Source organism: Eumetopias jubatus, unplaced genomic scaffold (genome assembly GCF_037043125.1).
Source record: "Eumetopias jubatus isolate StellerSeaLion01/CBP00866 unplaced genomic scaffold, mEumJub1_p1.0 scaffold_2, whole genome shotgun sequence".
Classification (NCBI taxonomy): domain Eukaryota; kingdom Metazoa; phylum Chordata; class Mammalia; order Carnivora; family Otariidae; genus Eumetopias; species Eumetopias jubatus.
Genome location: NW_028274808.1, coordinates 145,851,601 through 145,867,064, shown reverse-complemented (window position 1 = coordinate 145,867,064; position 15,464 = coordinate 145,851,601). Strand labels below are relative to the sequence as shown.

Sequence of the window (15,464 nt, the reverse complement as noted above, 5' to 3'; positions counted from 1 at the left end):
TTGAGCACCGATCATGTACCAAGGTACCAAGTATTATCCTAAGTGTGCTACATGTACTCCCTCATTTGAGTCCTGTAGCAATACTGAGGGAGGGGCCATACCTTGTTTTATAGATTAGAAAACAGGCAGGAAGAGAGTAAGTGCATGGCTGAAGGCTCCATCATCAGTTGTTGGTAGGGCTGGGATTTGAATTTCTGCTTTACTTTCTGGCTCAGGGGCCTATGTCTCTTATGGAGTCACTAGACACTCCTAATGGACATAACATTGTGATATCATATTTTCTTTTAGAAATTGATGGATCATTTTAAGAAGGAGAAATTCAAGTTAAGTGAATTATCCGAGTGGCCACATTAGCACACAAATAGATTCAAAATCAAATTGGGTATTCTGGCCTCTTTCTAATGAACTTGATACCTCTCTGAGAGAATTGCCTTTCCCATCCTTAGGTAGATTGCAGAATTTCATATGAGTTGCTGGCATTCCTTGTTGGAATTTCTGTACTCTTACATTGTTACACATTTTTATGATTTTATTATTGGAAATTTTATTACGTACATGCTACCTCCTAGACTTAAGTACTGGTACAGTAGCCTTTGAAACTCTGCAAGCGATCAAAAACGATCCCAAGGTAGAGGAGGGAATGAGGATTTAAAACTAGTGTTTTGAGAACTGGGTTGAGAACATCAGCAAAGGTCTTATGAAAATTTAAAGTTCTAAATTTTAAATAGTGTGAATTTTGTGTAGCTCACCACTAAAAATCCCTCCTCCATCATAATTCTCAGAAGGACATTGGGAAGAATCCTGTTTGTGTCAGTTTATAGAACGTCAAACCATTTTTATATGTTTAAGAAAACATTGTGTGAGACAAGAAAGCCTTTGTGGAAAGATGAAACAAGCATGTACTATAAACAGGAACAAACATGTGCAACCTTTGCAGAAAGATTTATTGGATGCAATGTGATCAGAGCCTTAATATACAGAAAATGTTTGCATCCCAGTTTACTTTAGATAATTGTAGGATAGAGATTATTTCCTTTCACTAAGCACGTTCCTTTCTCACTTTCCCTTCTGTTTCATCATAATTGGTAATGTAAACATAGTTCCAAGTGGTTTATTTGAAAACAGTTGTAAAGCAACAAGAAACATTTGAGAAGCTGTGCTTTAAATTCATCACTGAGTAGTATGTGGTACTTGTGTGGCAAACCTTATTATTTTGTTCACCATGCTGTATCATTTGCTTAAATATTATAACAACAGTGCTAATGTTTTGTCTAGATACAGATTATTTGTGTAGATCACTATTTCTCAAAGTGTATTTCCTCAATTTCTAGTCCCATTTTAGGTGTTCCAGGGACAAAAAGTTTCTGTGATCCCAATAAATCTGGAAAATGCTGTATATTTTATCTCCCTCTTAGTAATTCACTTTACACTTTAGCTTACTAAGAGATCTGAGAAGTCCTTTGGTAAAGAAACTGCTTTAGTCTGTCTTGCCCAGATTTTTTCCAACATATTTTACCATTTTTGAGAAGTAGGTAGTTTGAGTGGAGTCGAACGTAAATTCCACATAACCCACTGGTTTCCTTCTGACATGGGATACAGGTTTTAATGTTTGCCCTGTAAACTGAAGAATCACAAAGGAATATGAAAGATGTGCTGTCACCTTTTTAAAATTAATAACAGAACGAAGGCAAGAGCTTACAAACTTTGCAAATGACAGTTGTAGTTTTGTTTTCCTAATCCTGCAGGCTCTTTTGCACTGTTTTTATACCTTATAAACCTTATAATAATGTGAGGAATCTGAAAGAAGTTTTACCACTGTGTTCTAAGCTATGTAGAAGCCCCATAATTAAAGTTGGAGTTTAACCTGTATAATTGTCATTTGGTCATTCAATAATTTTTTCCTTCTATTCTTTGAACATTTTACTTAGAGGTCTTCAAATGATTATTTTCTTCTGTTATATTACTGGATTTATTCACATAGTTTAGGGAGTTTTATATTTGTCAGTGACTGAACATTAACTTCTGTAGCATGCTTCAGATTAGTTCTTCAGTTTGTACCTTGGTTTTATGCTCCTCAGAAACTATAACTCAAAATATCTAGGAACACTGTGGTATCAAGGATGTAAGCCCATTTTCTCATTTGAATTCACAATAGTTTCTTTTGTCTCTACTATCATTTCCTGTTACTTTTTATAACCTAATTGCTATTTAAACTTGGCACTAAAGGGACTGATAAACTTATTGGATGTAATATTGCCATTTTATTGTAGTCATTACTGTTGATCAACTTGTTTTAAAAAGTTTCTCATCTCCTATTCCTCTTTCTTCTTGCTGCTGTAAACATAGCACTTTTATAATGAAGTGCCATGGGTTTTTGTGATTTTATTTGGGTTATTCTTATAAAGCTACTCTGGGAGTATTTTAGTATTTTAGAGCAGCTATTTTGGTATATTGTTTAGATCCTAAGATTTAAGTGTATACGTGCATTTTTTTTTCCTTTGTACTCAGACTGAGTGTTCCTAACCATTAGCTAGTTATTGGATTTGTTTCTCATCCTGTCCTGTAAACATCAGTTCTCTAAACAACCATTAGCATTCTTAGAACAAATCAAGATTGCCCTGTCATCTTGTTAGGGAAGCAAAACTAGGTAATTGTTTAAAATTTTTATTTTAAGGAAAAAGTTTGTTGGCTCAGAAGTAATAAAACTGTTTCTTAACTCTGAGACTTGATTCATTGTGTGATAATGTAAATTATCTCAAATTCCTAGAATTTCGCTTTTTCTGTAGTCTACTTATCTCACAAAGACATGCATAAGATTAAGCAGTGGGGTTCCAGATGTAAAGGGAACTATAAGGGAGTGCAAAAGATGTCTTCAGAAAGATTCCAGGAAATCCATAGGAGATAACTCTCTACCCAAGTGTTAATAATCTCCTGCTTTGGTAATATTTCCAATTTATGTGATTTGATGAAAAGAGGGAAACAAAAGACAGTGATTTTAAGGCCCACCCTAAATACACATCAGATAGGGGAATGATGGTATGATTTTTTTAAAGGAGCAGCCCAAGAATGCAGAGATTTGGTTTCTGGTTCAGCTCTGCCATTAAAACCTTGGCATTGGATAAATGACTTAACTTTCATTGTTGGCCTTGGTGTCCTCATCTATAAAATGAGACATATTTGACTAATTGATATCTGTATTAAGATTCTCCAGAGAAACAGTACCAGTATGATAAAGAGATTTATTATAAGGTGTTGGCTCACACAATTATAGAGACTAACAGGTCCGAAATCTGTAGGGTGGGCCAGCCTGGAGACCCAGGAGAGCTGATGTTCCAGTTCAAGTTCAAAGGGTGCCTGCTATAGAACCAGAAAGAGGCATGTTCCAGATAAAGGCCAAAGGCAATCGGCTGGAGAAAATTTCTTGCTTGGGGTTGGCAGATTTTTTGCTGTATTTGGTTGAAGAACTTGATTGGATGAGTTTCACCCACATTATGGAAAGCTATCTGCTTTACTCAAAGTGTACCAATTTAAATGTTAATGTCATCAAAACCACCCTTACAGAGACACCAAGAATAATGTTTGACCAAATATCTGGGTACCACGTGATCTAGCCAAGTTGACACGTAAAATTAACCATTGCAGTCTCTAAGGAACTTTTAATTCTAATATTCTGTAAAATTTTCACTCAGGATCTCCTGGCTCCCTGTGATAGCTTATAGGTCATGTCAGTAACTATTTCAAGTCCTAAGCCATAGGCTTGCCTTAATTCATCTAGCAAGTTTTCATTGGAAACCTATAGGCCAAGCATTATATTAGGTTAGAGAATTTAAATTTTATTCTAAGAGCAGTGTGAAGCCATCAAAAGGTTTTAAATGGGGGTGGGGGGATCTGATTTACATTTAAAAAGATCATTTTGGCTGTGATGTGGAAAATGGCTTTGAGCTGGGCAAACATGGATATCAGTAAGGACTTTAATCAAGCAAAGATTTCTTGGTGGCCCAGATTGGGTTGGTGGTGGTGAAGGTGTTGATACCATGCCTTTAGGAAAGTATTCAATATATCACCATCAGAAACTCATTGTTTAAAAGCAAGACTGTAGAACTTCAAGCATGCATGCGCCTTGATTATTTCTTTTTCTTGTAGAAGAAATATGACTACTACTCTTTGCTTTTTCATCACAAATGATGAGAATACAATAAAGTAATCTTCACATAATTTTAAAAGAATCAATTTGAAGTGATAAATGTCAACACTTGACCCATCTTTTCCTAAATGTGAACTAATTTACTTAAAAGAAATGGAAAGGCCTTCAAAAAACAATGGCATCCTCTGATGCAGGCAGCCTATTCCAAGACTGCTGTGGGATAGGAACAGACGAAAAACAAGGTGGTCACAAGATGCTTTACACACAACTTTAGCAGGAGGATATCGTGTCTGTGGGCAAGCTTCGTGAGAAGTGGTTGCATCTGGCTATAACACAGCAAGTGTATGCTGCAGCGTACTTATCCTTAAATACCTTGAGATTTCTCTGCAACTCCTTTTGGCCTCCCCCAGCCAGAATTAGTTATTCCTCTGGGACACTGTGGGAAACTTTAGATATCGTGTAGTATTTTATGGTGTGATTATGTCTATCAGTTTGTCTCCCTCAGTAGATTGCAATGATGTAGGGACAGAGAACATATTTAGCTTAGGATCTTCATTAACCAGTAAAGCTCACAAACATTTATTGAGTGCATACTGGCTACCAACGTGACACTTCCAAATTGTTTCTTTTATAAATTCCATAAAGGCAGGGACCAGATTTTTTGAAGGAGAAAATTGAGTGATTTACATACAAATGGTATGACTGTTTTTTATGCCATTCCTAAACTTCTGGGATTATTTCTTTACGGTAGCTTAATAATATTACTAGACCACATTCTTAACCTTAATATTTTCAGGATGAAATCAAGACTGAGCTTTATATCTAGTGTCTAAAAGTGATCTTGTATTTTTAGCAATCATTCTGCAGTCATTGGGTAGTTTTATATTATTCTTTGTGTTCCATGGAGGAGGAGTCTAAATACCTTTCTTTTTTCTTTCCAGGGACCATAATTTTGACTACCTGGAGTTTCGCCTTTGGATTGGCCTGTGGTCAGCCTTCTTGTGTCTCATTTTGGTAGCCACAGATGCCAGCTTCTTGGTTCAGTACTTCACTCGCTTCACCGAAGAGGGCTTCTCTTCTCTGATTAGCTTCATCTTTATCTACGATGCTTTCAAGAAGATGATCAAGCTAGCTGACTACTACCCCATCAACTCCAACTTCAAAGTGGGCTACAGTACTCAGTTTTCCTGTGCCTGTATGCCTCCTGACCCAGGTGAGGACATCATGCTTAGTGTTTGTGCTTCCCCTGTGCTTGGAGGAAGGTGTAGGCTCCATGCATGCAGGCTTTCAACATGGTATTTTCTCTGAGAAACCATCCTGCTGAGTTTGAAGTCTCATTACCCCGAGGTATCTTAGCCACGTGATTCAATCAGGAGGTGAAACCAGGAGCTCTGGAATGTGAATGTATTTAGCTCAATACTTTGAAAATAACTCAAACTGCAGTATTTCCAAGGAGATTTAGTGTACATTAGTGTTGATCTTATCTGATAGTTGAGGGAACCAGGTACAAATATTAACAGATATAAGGACCAGACCAACCCAGTCCTCTGAACTTCTATCCCATCTCTTGCCATTTCCTTATTATTATAGGAATCTCTTCCTAAAGTAAACTCTAAATAGATTATTTCAAGCTTATAGAAGAAACAAGATACTTATTCACTTTATATAATTTGAAGTGTGAAATTGAAAAAAAATCTCAGACTGGAGTTACCTAGTGGTAAAGTAGAGCCTTATAGTTCATCTGTCCTAGACAATGTGAATAAGAAAGGAAAAGAAGAAATGAACGGAAGAAAAGGAGTGTTACGCTCTCAGGGAAGATTTATATTCTAGAGTTAGGAAAGACATAAAAGTGAAAAGTAAGTTCTTGGTAAGGAATTTGATTCTGCACATTTTAGCACTTTAATATCTATCTTGCCAAACCTGGTCAGCATCAGGATTTTTCCCAAAAAGGTGCTCAATTTGGTTTCTGGAATTTTTTTTTTTTTTGGAGTAATTCATCATCGTTTTATAATATGGAAGGCATTTGGGGGAAAAGATTCACTTTGGGGAAAGTTGTTTTATATTTGCTCTGGGAGACTGAGGGGTAGACATTTGTGTCAGACAATTACATGGTAATAGTGTTAGTTATCCCAGGTGATGCAATTAGCTACGGGTCATTGTCCCTTAAAATAAAAATTGATACACACTCCAGGCTTTTGACTAAGGTCTTACAGCACCAGGAGTACAACAGTGTACTGAGGGCTGTGTAAACCTGAGCATAGATGTAGGGCACATTCATGCACTATACACTTTTACTTATAGATTCTGAGGAAAAACCTCTTAATGTTTACAGTAAAACAAACGTGGATGTATTACAGACTAGAATGCAAACAAAAATTTAAAAATTAAAGAAGATACTACAAAGAATTTTAATGCTTGTGACCAGGCTGTGTCAGATTACTCTCAGAAATTTTGATATTGTATCTGCATTCTTCTCTGCCCCTTGGGTGGAGAAGTCTTCGAACACCTGTAGCATCTTGAGTGGTGAGAGACAAGAGAACAGTATCTCCCTAAAATTGGGTCACTCAGCAACACTGATGGAAAGATAGGGCATTGTTGGGCTTTGCACTCATGGATTCTTTGGTCTTATTTAAGGACAGTCGACACATTAAAATAAAGCGCATGCTTAAAAGCAAAGCGGAGACAAGTACAAAGGGGGAATTTAAAGATTCGGGCAACTTGAGTGATATATAGATACAAAAGCTTATTGTCAAAATGTTATAGTGATTACAAATATTTCATAACTTAAAAACTACTTGGAAAAGAGTAAGCACTCAGTGCATGATAGATACTACCATTAGGATTAATGAAATATGCTTGAGACATGGATGTTACCATTATACAACCATGTAGAACTTGTCCAAAAAGAAAGTGGGGGGGGTGGTTTACCCTCCCATTTTGGACTTTCAGGGGAAGTCCAGACTATGCATGTTCAAAATATTGACTCACAGACATATTGAATTGGAGGATTTTGAACTTTCGTCTTGATTATTTCTATCTTTATATATTTATCTATATGTAAATATTTATTTATGAAGAAGTCTGTAATCTGACTTCATAGACAAGTCTGAGGAGTCATACAGCAATTTTTTCTAAAGGAAAAAAGATACTTTCTCAGTTGTTTTGAGGTGTGAGATATTCATAAAGCCAGATAAGGGCTTTGTCAGCACACCTGTCACAAAGAAGATCTACGTACCTGAGGCTAATGGAAACTGAAACTCATTTTAATTGGATGCTGGTAGAGAGGGTAATAAGAAGCCAAGGAAGACATATTTGAATGTGTTTTAACTGTGAAAAATATATAAAAATTTTACATGTAATTTTCCTTCCAAGAAGGATCATTGTTTTCTTGAAAAACTCATTTTGAGGCTTAACATGTGCATAGTGAGTACTAGCTGAAGTGGAGATAGCTTTTCCTTTGAACTTTTTTCTTTAGCTTGGATAGAAAGTCTGTCCTAAATAGTTAGGAATTTTCTTGGAAGGACTCTGACAATTCCTACTACCTCCAAGTGGTACCAGTAAAGCAGTGTAGCAGGGCTTTGAAATCAGAAAATCTTGTATTTGAGTCCCAGCGTGGCTAATCATACCCTGTGTGTAACTTTGGGCAAGTTCCTTTTCCCAAGGAAGCTTTGCCTCACCTTCCTTATCTGTAAAAAGGAGTTAGTAACAGTACCTACCTTATAGAATTGTTATATCTTACAGAAAAAATGATGTATTTCAAAGTACTCAAGACAGTTTCTGATATGTAATAAGCAATTAAGTGTTAACTGTCATTGTTAACACTGCTGGTATTATTTATTAAAACTTAAGGTTAGTAAGTATGAATGATAGAACCAACAAACCAGTCTTCATCATCCTCCTTCCTAAGCAAATATTGTTGGATAGTTGGCTTATTCTGCAACAAGACCATTGGCTGCACCCCATATTTTTAGAGTTGTCCAGATGAAAGGCACTCCTGAAGGATATGCACATGAATGTGAGGGATTATTTTAACCTATGGAAATAAAATCTGTTTCTGGTTTGGAAAAAGGCAAACAGATATTTCCATTTTCATGACAGTCTCATACTTTATAAAACCCTTTAAGACTAGTGAGTGTATGTTTCCCTCATAACCTTAATACTTTTTGATAGAAAACCTATATACCACCATAAATTTAGTACTTCGTGATAACAAACGTGAAAACTGATAGAGAATAATACGGTTGCATGTACAGCTAGAGCAAGTGTTCCTAAAACAACAAAAGCCTGGCCTTTCATCGCAACATGCACTCCTAGTAAAAGAATTCAGTCAATGAGTCAATAATATTTAAACTGGCGGATGACTTGTTTTTCAACACTGGGACAGTATGTAACAGTGAACCAGCAACTACACAGATGGAGTCATGATCCTGCAAACTGAGAAATCATTTTACAGGAAGGGAACTAGGGGTCACTTAATCACTAAGAAAACTCTACTCATGGCCACAATAATACTGTGAATTTTTTCTGCTTTGTGAAGACAACTCTTCCTCCTCTTTTCCTTCCTTATCTTTCTCGTTCTCACTTGCTTCCATAAATCTTCATCACTTCCTGAGTTTCAGTTTCTTCATGCATCTTTTTCTCCCTTCATTTTGCCCCATCTATTGCTCGGGGGCCAAAGTCACGTACCTCCTTAGGTTCTCGTTTACTGAAGAACTCCAAAAGCTCAGTTGCAAGTGTTAAAAGGAAAATTAGCCATGAGATTTGACATATCAGTCAGGGTGGAGACATGGTTTTTGAGCTAAAATTTCCTTTTCTTAGAGTGGCTATTAATTGATGTAATAGAGGTCATATTTCCCCACTGTGCCTTGAAGATTACATAGCAGAGGCGTATAAGGAAGATGATTCAGTTCAGAAGCCAACAGTAAAAACTAAAAAATATCCAAATGAAGGGCAATTCACAATATTACTACTCATCGCCAACATCCCAATGTTAGTGTGATAAAGTGTAAACAGTATATGCTTTGGAGTAAAGGAAAGTGAGCGTGAATTCAGCTCTAACTAGCAGTGTGACCCTGGACTAGGCTAATCACACCTAATTTCTTTGTTTTATAACCTGTGGGCTGGGTTAGTAATTGTACCTACTCTTAGAAATTACTATATGGATTGAATGAAAAAGTATATGTAACGTTGTTTGGCACCTAATAGATACCAAGTAAAAATTTGTTCTTTTTCTCATTTCTCATTGTTTGACAAACGAGGCCCTAGCCAGTTTTATCATTTAGTTGTATTATTTTAAAGGGGTTCAAAATTTAATTTTCCCTGCAATTTTCCTAGAGGAAGAGACTAACTAGGTTTTCCTAAGCCAGCCCCCCTCAGATTAACAACTAATGTGCTGTTGTAGATAAATCTGAAACATTGGAGCTATATTTAAAGAAAAAAATGTTAAGTTCAGTACATCATAGTTAGATCACTTAATGTTATTCCACTGAATCTCAAGTCTACAAAAGTGTTGCACACTATATATAATCATGTAGAAGAAGGCTCTAAAGTCCTAGAGGTGAAATGTTCAGTTCCTTTAAGGGGAATTGGTCTAATTCACTCAAAAACATAAATGATAGAATTTTGTAAATAGGGAATAAGACATGAGCTCTCCTCTTTCCTTTTTCCTCTCTCCTTCTCCTCCACCTGCCCTTTTGTCCTTCCCCTTCTGCTATCCACAAAAATGCATAAAGAACCTATTCCATCCATTTTTAAGAATTGTGCTTGGGATGAAGTACATTATACATACACACACATGCACTCACAACACACATACATGCCCATCTATACATTACACCATACACACACACCACACACACCTGTACAGTACACCAGAGGCAGCTGTACACCGTACTACTGTACGCACCCAGTATATCACACTTACCTGTACACCACACGTATGCACACCACACACACCACACATACCTCTACAGTACGCCAGAGGCAGCTGTACACCGTACTACTGTGCACACCCCGTATATCACACATACCTGTACACCACACGTACGCACACCCCACCACACACACCACACACACCTGTACAGTACACCAGAGGCAGCTGTACACCGTACTACTGTACACACCCAGTATATCACACATACCTGTATACCACACGTACGCACACCACACCACACACACCACACACACCAGTACAATACACTAGAGGCAGCTGTACACTGTACTACTGTACACACACAGTATATCACACATACCTGTACACCAAATGTACGCACACCACACCACACACATCACACACGTAGCGGTACATACTACACACACATATACCACACTGCACACACACACCTATACACCGCATACCACATCACACACACCTGTACGCCATACTGCATCACACACGTGCACCTACACACACACACACATATAACATACTGCACACACACACCATCCTACACACACCTATACATAGCACACCACACACATCTATACATCACACCACACACACATCATACCACACACACACCACACACATACCTGTACATCACACTGCACACAATCGGACCTATACACCATACACAGACACACCACATCACACACCCCACCACACTACACACACACACATACACACCATAAACACACAAACACGTACACACAGATTTTTATAAAATGTGCTGTTTTTAAAATAGTGTTAATTACTTTTTGAATGAACGAGGTCAGATTTTCATTTGACCTATGCTTTGGAAATACATTTCCACTTCGGTACCTGTTTTCATTTGCCTAATGTGTGAAGGTTACAGTGACTGAACTCTCAAGGGCATATTAATATTTTAGAAAGGGTCAAAATAAATTTTCTAACCAAATGTGGTTTTGTATCTGGAGGGGAAAGAAGCCTTGGTAAAAATGGTAAACAAATTAGAAAAGCAAGAAAATTGCTGCAAGGGAATAGACACTGTACTTTATTGTTAACAGAAGGGATATATTTTATTGATTCATTGTTGACTGTTCCCAGGGAGAACATGCTTAATAATGGATGAATGATTAAGAGGGATAAATCCTTTCTCAGGCACGGAGACATTGTTGTTTATAGTATCTCTAAGTAAAAGGTGGCTTTTTCCCTGGTGTAAAACCGTAAGACCAAGTCAAGTGATTGAAAGTAGCCATGGCTTCCATTTCTGCACCTTCCTTTTACTCACAGCATGAAGTGGCCTCCGAATGCTCTAAAATGGTTGTCAGTAGCATAGAATTTCATTACCATTTCTTTCTATATAATTTTTCTATTATCTTAATAAATGCTATGCACCAATATGTTACAACCATTAAAAAGAACTGCTGGATTGTGTCTCCTGTCCATATTATAGTCAATACGTGTTTCATAATTAGAAAGCCCACTGAAAGAAAATTCGGAAATAAAAGGTAAAATTAGGAAATAAAAGATAATCCCAATTTATCTTCCATGACCTGCATCATATTCTCTGTAATTTTATTTTTATTACGTATCATTCCCTCTTTGGATTATAAAGTAGGTTTAAATCACAAACTAATGGTTAAACAGGAAGTACCAGGCCTTCTGGTATGGGATCACTCAGGCTTTGCATTTGCAAGGAGACTTTACCAGCACAGCTGACGTTTTATCATTCATGGCTATATGGCCTTTTGAGAAAACCATAGAAACTTGAAACATCCATCATTTCAGTTTCCTTTTACTCTCCTAGCCTAATATTTTAGTAGTTTCTAAACACTTGCAGGAATCGGAAAAGGGGAAGCAATGAATTTAGATAATCACCAGACCTGTATAATTCTCTAGTTGTGGATTTGTATGAAACACAGATTTGGAAAACATACCCCATAGTAATGTGTATACACATCTGAAATGTAATGATGAGTGGGTGTGGAAGAGAAGTGGGTTTTTGTTGTTGTTTGTTTGTTTGTTTGTGAAAACAGTAGCTAAATACATCCCACTTAATAGCGAATAGTAGCCAGCTCTTTGACTTCCAAGGCGGTATCATAGGTGAACATGTGAAAAAGTGTCCACGGATTGGAGAGTGTTTTAACTTGAACTTGTCTAGGTACAGTGAAAACCTCAGGCATGAGGCTTGGTAAAAATACTTAGGAAAACGAAAGGGATAATATTAAGAAAAAGTGAAGAAAATTTTTCTATTAATTTTATTTATTTTAAGGCTCAAGGCTAAGTTAGTGGCAGGTAATTTCCCTAAGAGCTGTTTCTCCCAATGTTTTCCTCATTCACCTTGTCGTCCCTTGGCCTTTTATTGATCTAGACATTTAAAGCATAAATATTTGATTTTATTAAGAGGCACTCATGTGCTGAAATTATCCAGGACCCTTAAATAAGTCTGATGTGACCCTGCAGGCAAGAAGCTTCTTCAGTTTTATTCTTTATCTATTTTCCAGTTACTCAGTTTCCTCAAATTTGCTTAAGTAGAATGGAATAAAACATTAAAGTTTCATTATCATGGAGAATGCTCTTAAATTTTTTTCTCATTCAGAGCAGGTAAACCAATTCTGCATTATTATAATCCCAAGAAGCTATGTTGAGGGTACAGGTTCAGATTTGGCTAAGATTTATTAAGCACCATTCAAAGTGCCAGACATTTTACTAAGGGATTTTTTTTTAAAGATTTTATTTATTTATTTGACACAGAGAGAGAGACAGCGAGAGAGGGAACACAAGCAGGGGAGGGGGCGGGGAGTGGGAGAGGGAGAAGCAGGCTTCCCGCTGAGCAGGGAGCCGGATGCAGGGCTCGATCCCAGGACCCTGGGATCATGACCTGAGCCGAAGGCAGACGCTTAATAACTGAGCCACCCAGACGCCCCTTACTAAGGGATTTCTATAAACTGTATTTCAGTATATTGTAATATTATAATATGTATGTATTTAATCATCACATAAAGCTTGTGAGGTAGCCGACTTTTTCCCAGGGGTGAAGTTTGCTTTCTCCAGGTCATAAAGCTAGTAGTAACCTTACTAGCATCTCTTTCAGTTCCACTTGCTACTGGATACTCTGCTAACAATTTTGCCTACACCGTCTTACATAATCCTGCACAGTAACCTTATTGTTTCAAATCCAATTTCACAAGTGAAGGACCTGTGGCCAATAGCAGTGAGGTGACCCTATGCTCCAGAAGGTGGTGGAGCCAGAGTTCCAGCCCAGTTTTCTTAGCACTCCTTTCTCTAACTTGTGACGTGGTGGTACATCAAAGCAGACAGATCTGCCTCAATGGCCATTTGTTGCTCCTAGTTGACCTTATAGCTTTTGTGTATATTCTTGATGTTATAGTTTCTGCTAATGTGTAAAGCAGAGGAATCATGGGATAGTTCCTGGTGCCAGGTACTAGAGGATAAGGAAGGACAACCTTAAAGGAGCAATGGATAGTCCCTGTGCAGGAGGTATACTAACATTGACATATGGATGTCACCTTTTTTTTCTGCTCATAGCCTGTTCTTTCTGTAGATCTCTCATCAAGCATAGAGGGGGAAAAAAAGCCAGCTTAAGATAGGAACACTCCCAGGCACATTTTTAAATGTCTGTTACTGACAATATTCATTCCCTATTCCAGAGGATCAGCCAGAATTTGATACACAGGAAGGAGGATCAAGAGAGTGGGGGGTGGGAGGGATGGGGTGGCTGGGTGATAGACATTGGGGAGGGTATGTGCTATGGTGAGCGCTGTGAATTGTGCAAGACTGTTGAATCACAGACCTGTACCTCTGAAACAAATAATGCATCATATGTTAAAAAAAAAAAGATAGTAGGAAGGAAGAAATGAAGGGGGGGAAATCGGTGGGGGAGACGAACCATGGGGGACTATGGACTCTGAGAAACAAACTGAGGGTTCTGTGGGGGGGAGAGTGGAGGGAATGGGTTAGCCTGGTGATGGGTATTAAAGAGGGCACGTTCTGCATGGAGCACTAGGTGTTATACGCAAACAATGAATCATGGAACACTACATCAAAAACTAATGATGTAATGTATGGTGATTAACATAACAGAGTCAAATAAAAACAAAACAAAAAAAACCCCAAAAAGTTCAAAAAAAAAAAAAAAAGAGGTGAAAATCTGAGGAACATAAAACGAGCAACCTGTGAAAACTCCCTGAAACCAAGTATGGGACACAGACTGTCCCAGTGACAATTGGCTAGTTCTAAATTAGCCAAATTCCTAGGGCAAAGACTTTCTTTGCTTCATAAGCCATGGTGCTGAGCAAATAGTGAAGACAGAGTGCAGTGTGTTTATGCTTTTCTATTTGACCTTTTCAGAACCCTAATTAAGGATATTACAAATTGTATATACATAGATCATTCTGCACTTGGTTGCCAAAATACTTGCATTGTATGTATCTGGATCCAAATGGTGACCAGTGGCTCTCATAGACAAAACTCCCAATTGGAATTGATGATTTTCTCTTAGGTGAACTTAAAGAAATTTACTTTTAATCTTACTTATGGACTCTACCATATTCTGCTAATATGCATTTATGGAAGTGCTTGTTTATATATTTATTTTGAAGTTCTCTTGAAGCAGCTACATACTAAAATAAGTAGGAAAGGCATATACTTTTTATGGTCCTTTTGATACTAGTCTTTTGGGATTTTTAGAGCCCGTATGCTTTAATAGCTTGTCTTAGAGGAAAACTGAAAAGATAAAAGGAATTTAGATGAGCAGAATTGATGTGTATCTAGAACTTAAAAGTAGTTACTGAAAATTTGGATTGGAATCCTATTTTAGTTCACTTGTGGTCTTTATTATCTGTCATTCATTTCACAAAAAAAGGAAGGGTTGGATATCTTTCTCCCTCACTCCTACTCCTTGTTTTTATGCGGAAAAGTATGTTGCAAAAAGACCTTCACTCTCTTGTGATAGGAAGCTCATAAAATTGCATAAAAGAATTTTGCTCAGGAAGAGCAGCTTCCCAGACACCATCTAAATAGTGTCTGTGATTTCATATATGCTATTTTCTTTCGAAAGCTCAGACAAGTCAGACATTTCACCTCACAGTTGAGATCTAACACTGGAGAGTATTATCCCACCTTGAATTCTGTGGCCACAAAAATCAGATGCTGAGTAGGAAAAGAAAGAATGCCAAACAAGATTTTGGTACCTATTCTACTTCTGGTTGATTCTACAATCCTGGGCAAGAAACCTGGCATATCTTGCTTCAGAGTCCTATTCAACATAAAGTGGGTATAAAAATATACCTGTTACATGTTCTCAGGTGTTTTTAAATGAGCAAATGGAATAATGTAAGAAAATGTACTTTAGGCTTTTTTAAACAAAATCGTAATAAAAATCTAGGTTTTGTTAAT

At 37.4% G+C, this 15,464-nt stretch overlaps 1 protein-coding gene across 2 annotated transcripts in view; it reads left to right on the top strand.

Moving 5' to 3' along the window:
* The window catches only part of SLC4A4 (solute carrier family 4 member 4), a 290,745-nt gene that overhangs the window by 204,196 nt on the left and 71,085 nt on the right, over positions 1 to 15,464 (top strand). For both annotated transcript variants that reach the window (XM_088020772.1, XM_088020764.1), the window contains one exon: positions 5,086 to 5,357. In XM_088020772.1, coding sequence (XP_087876898.1) covers positions 5,086 to 5,357 — 272 coding nt within the window. The remainder of the gene's footprint in view (positions 1 to 5,085; positions 5,358 to 15,464) is intronic.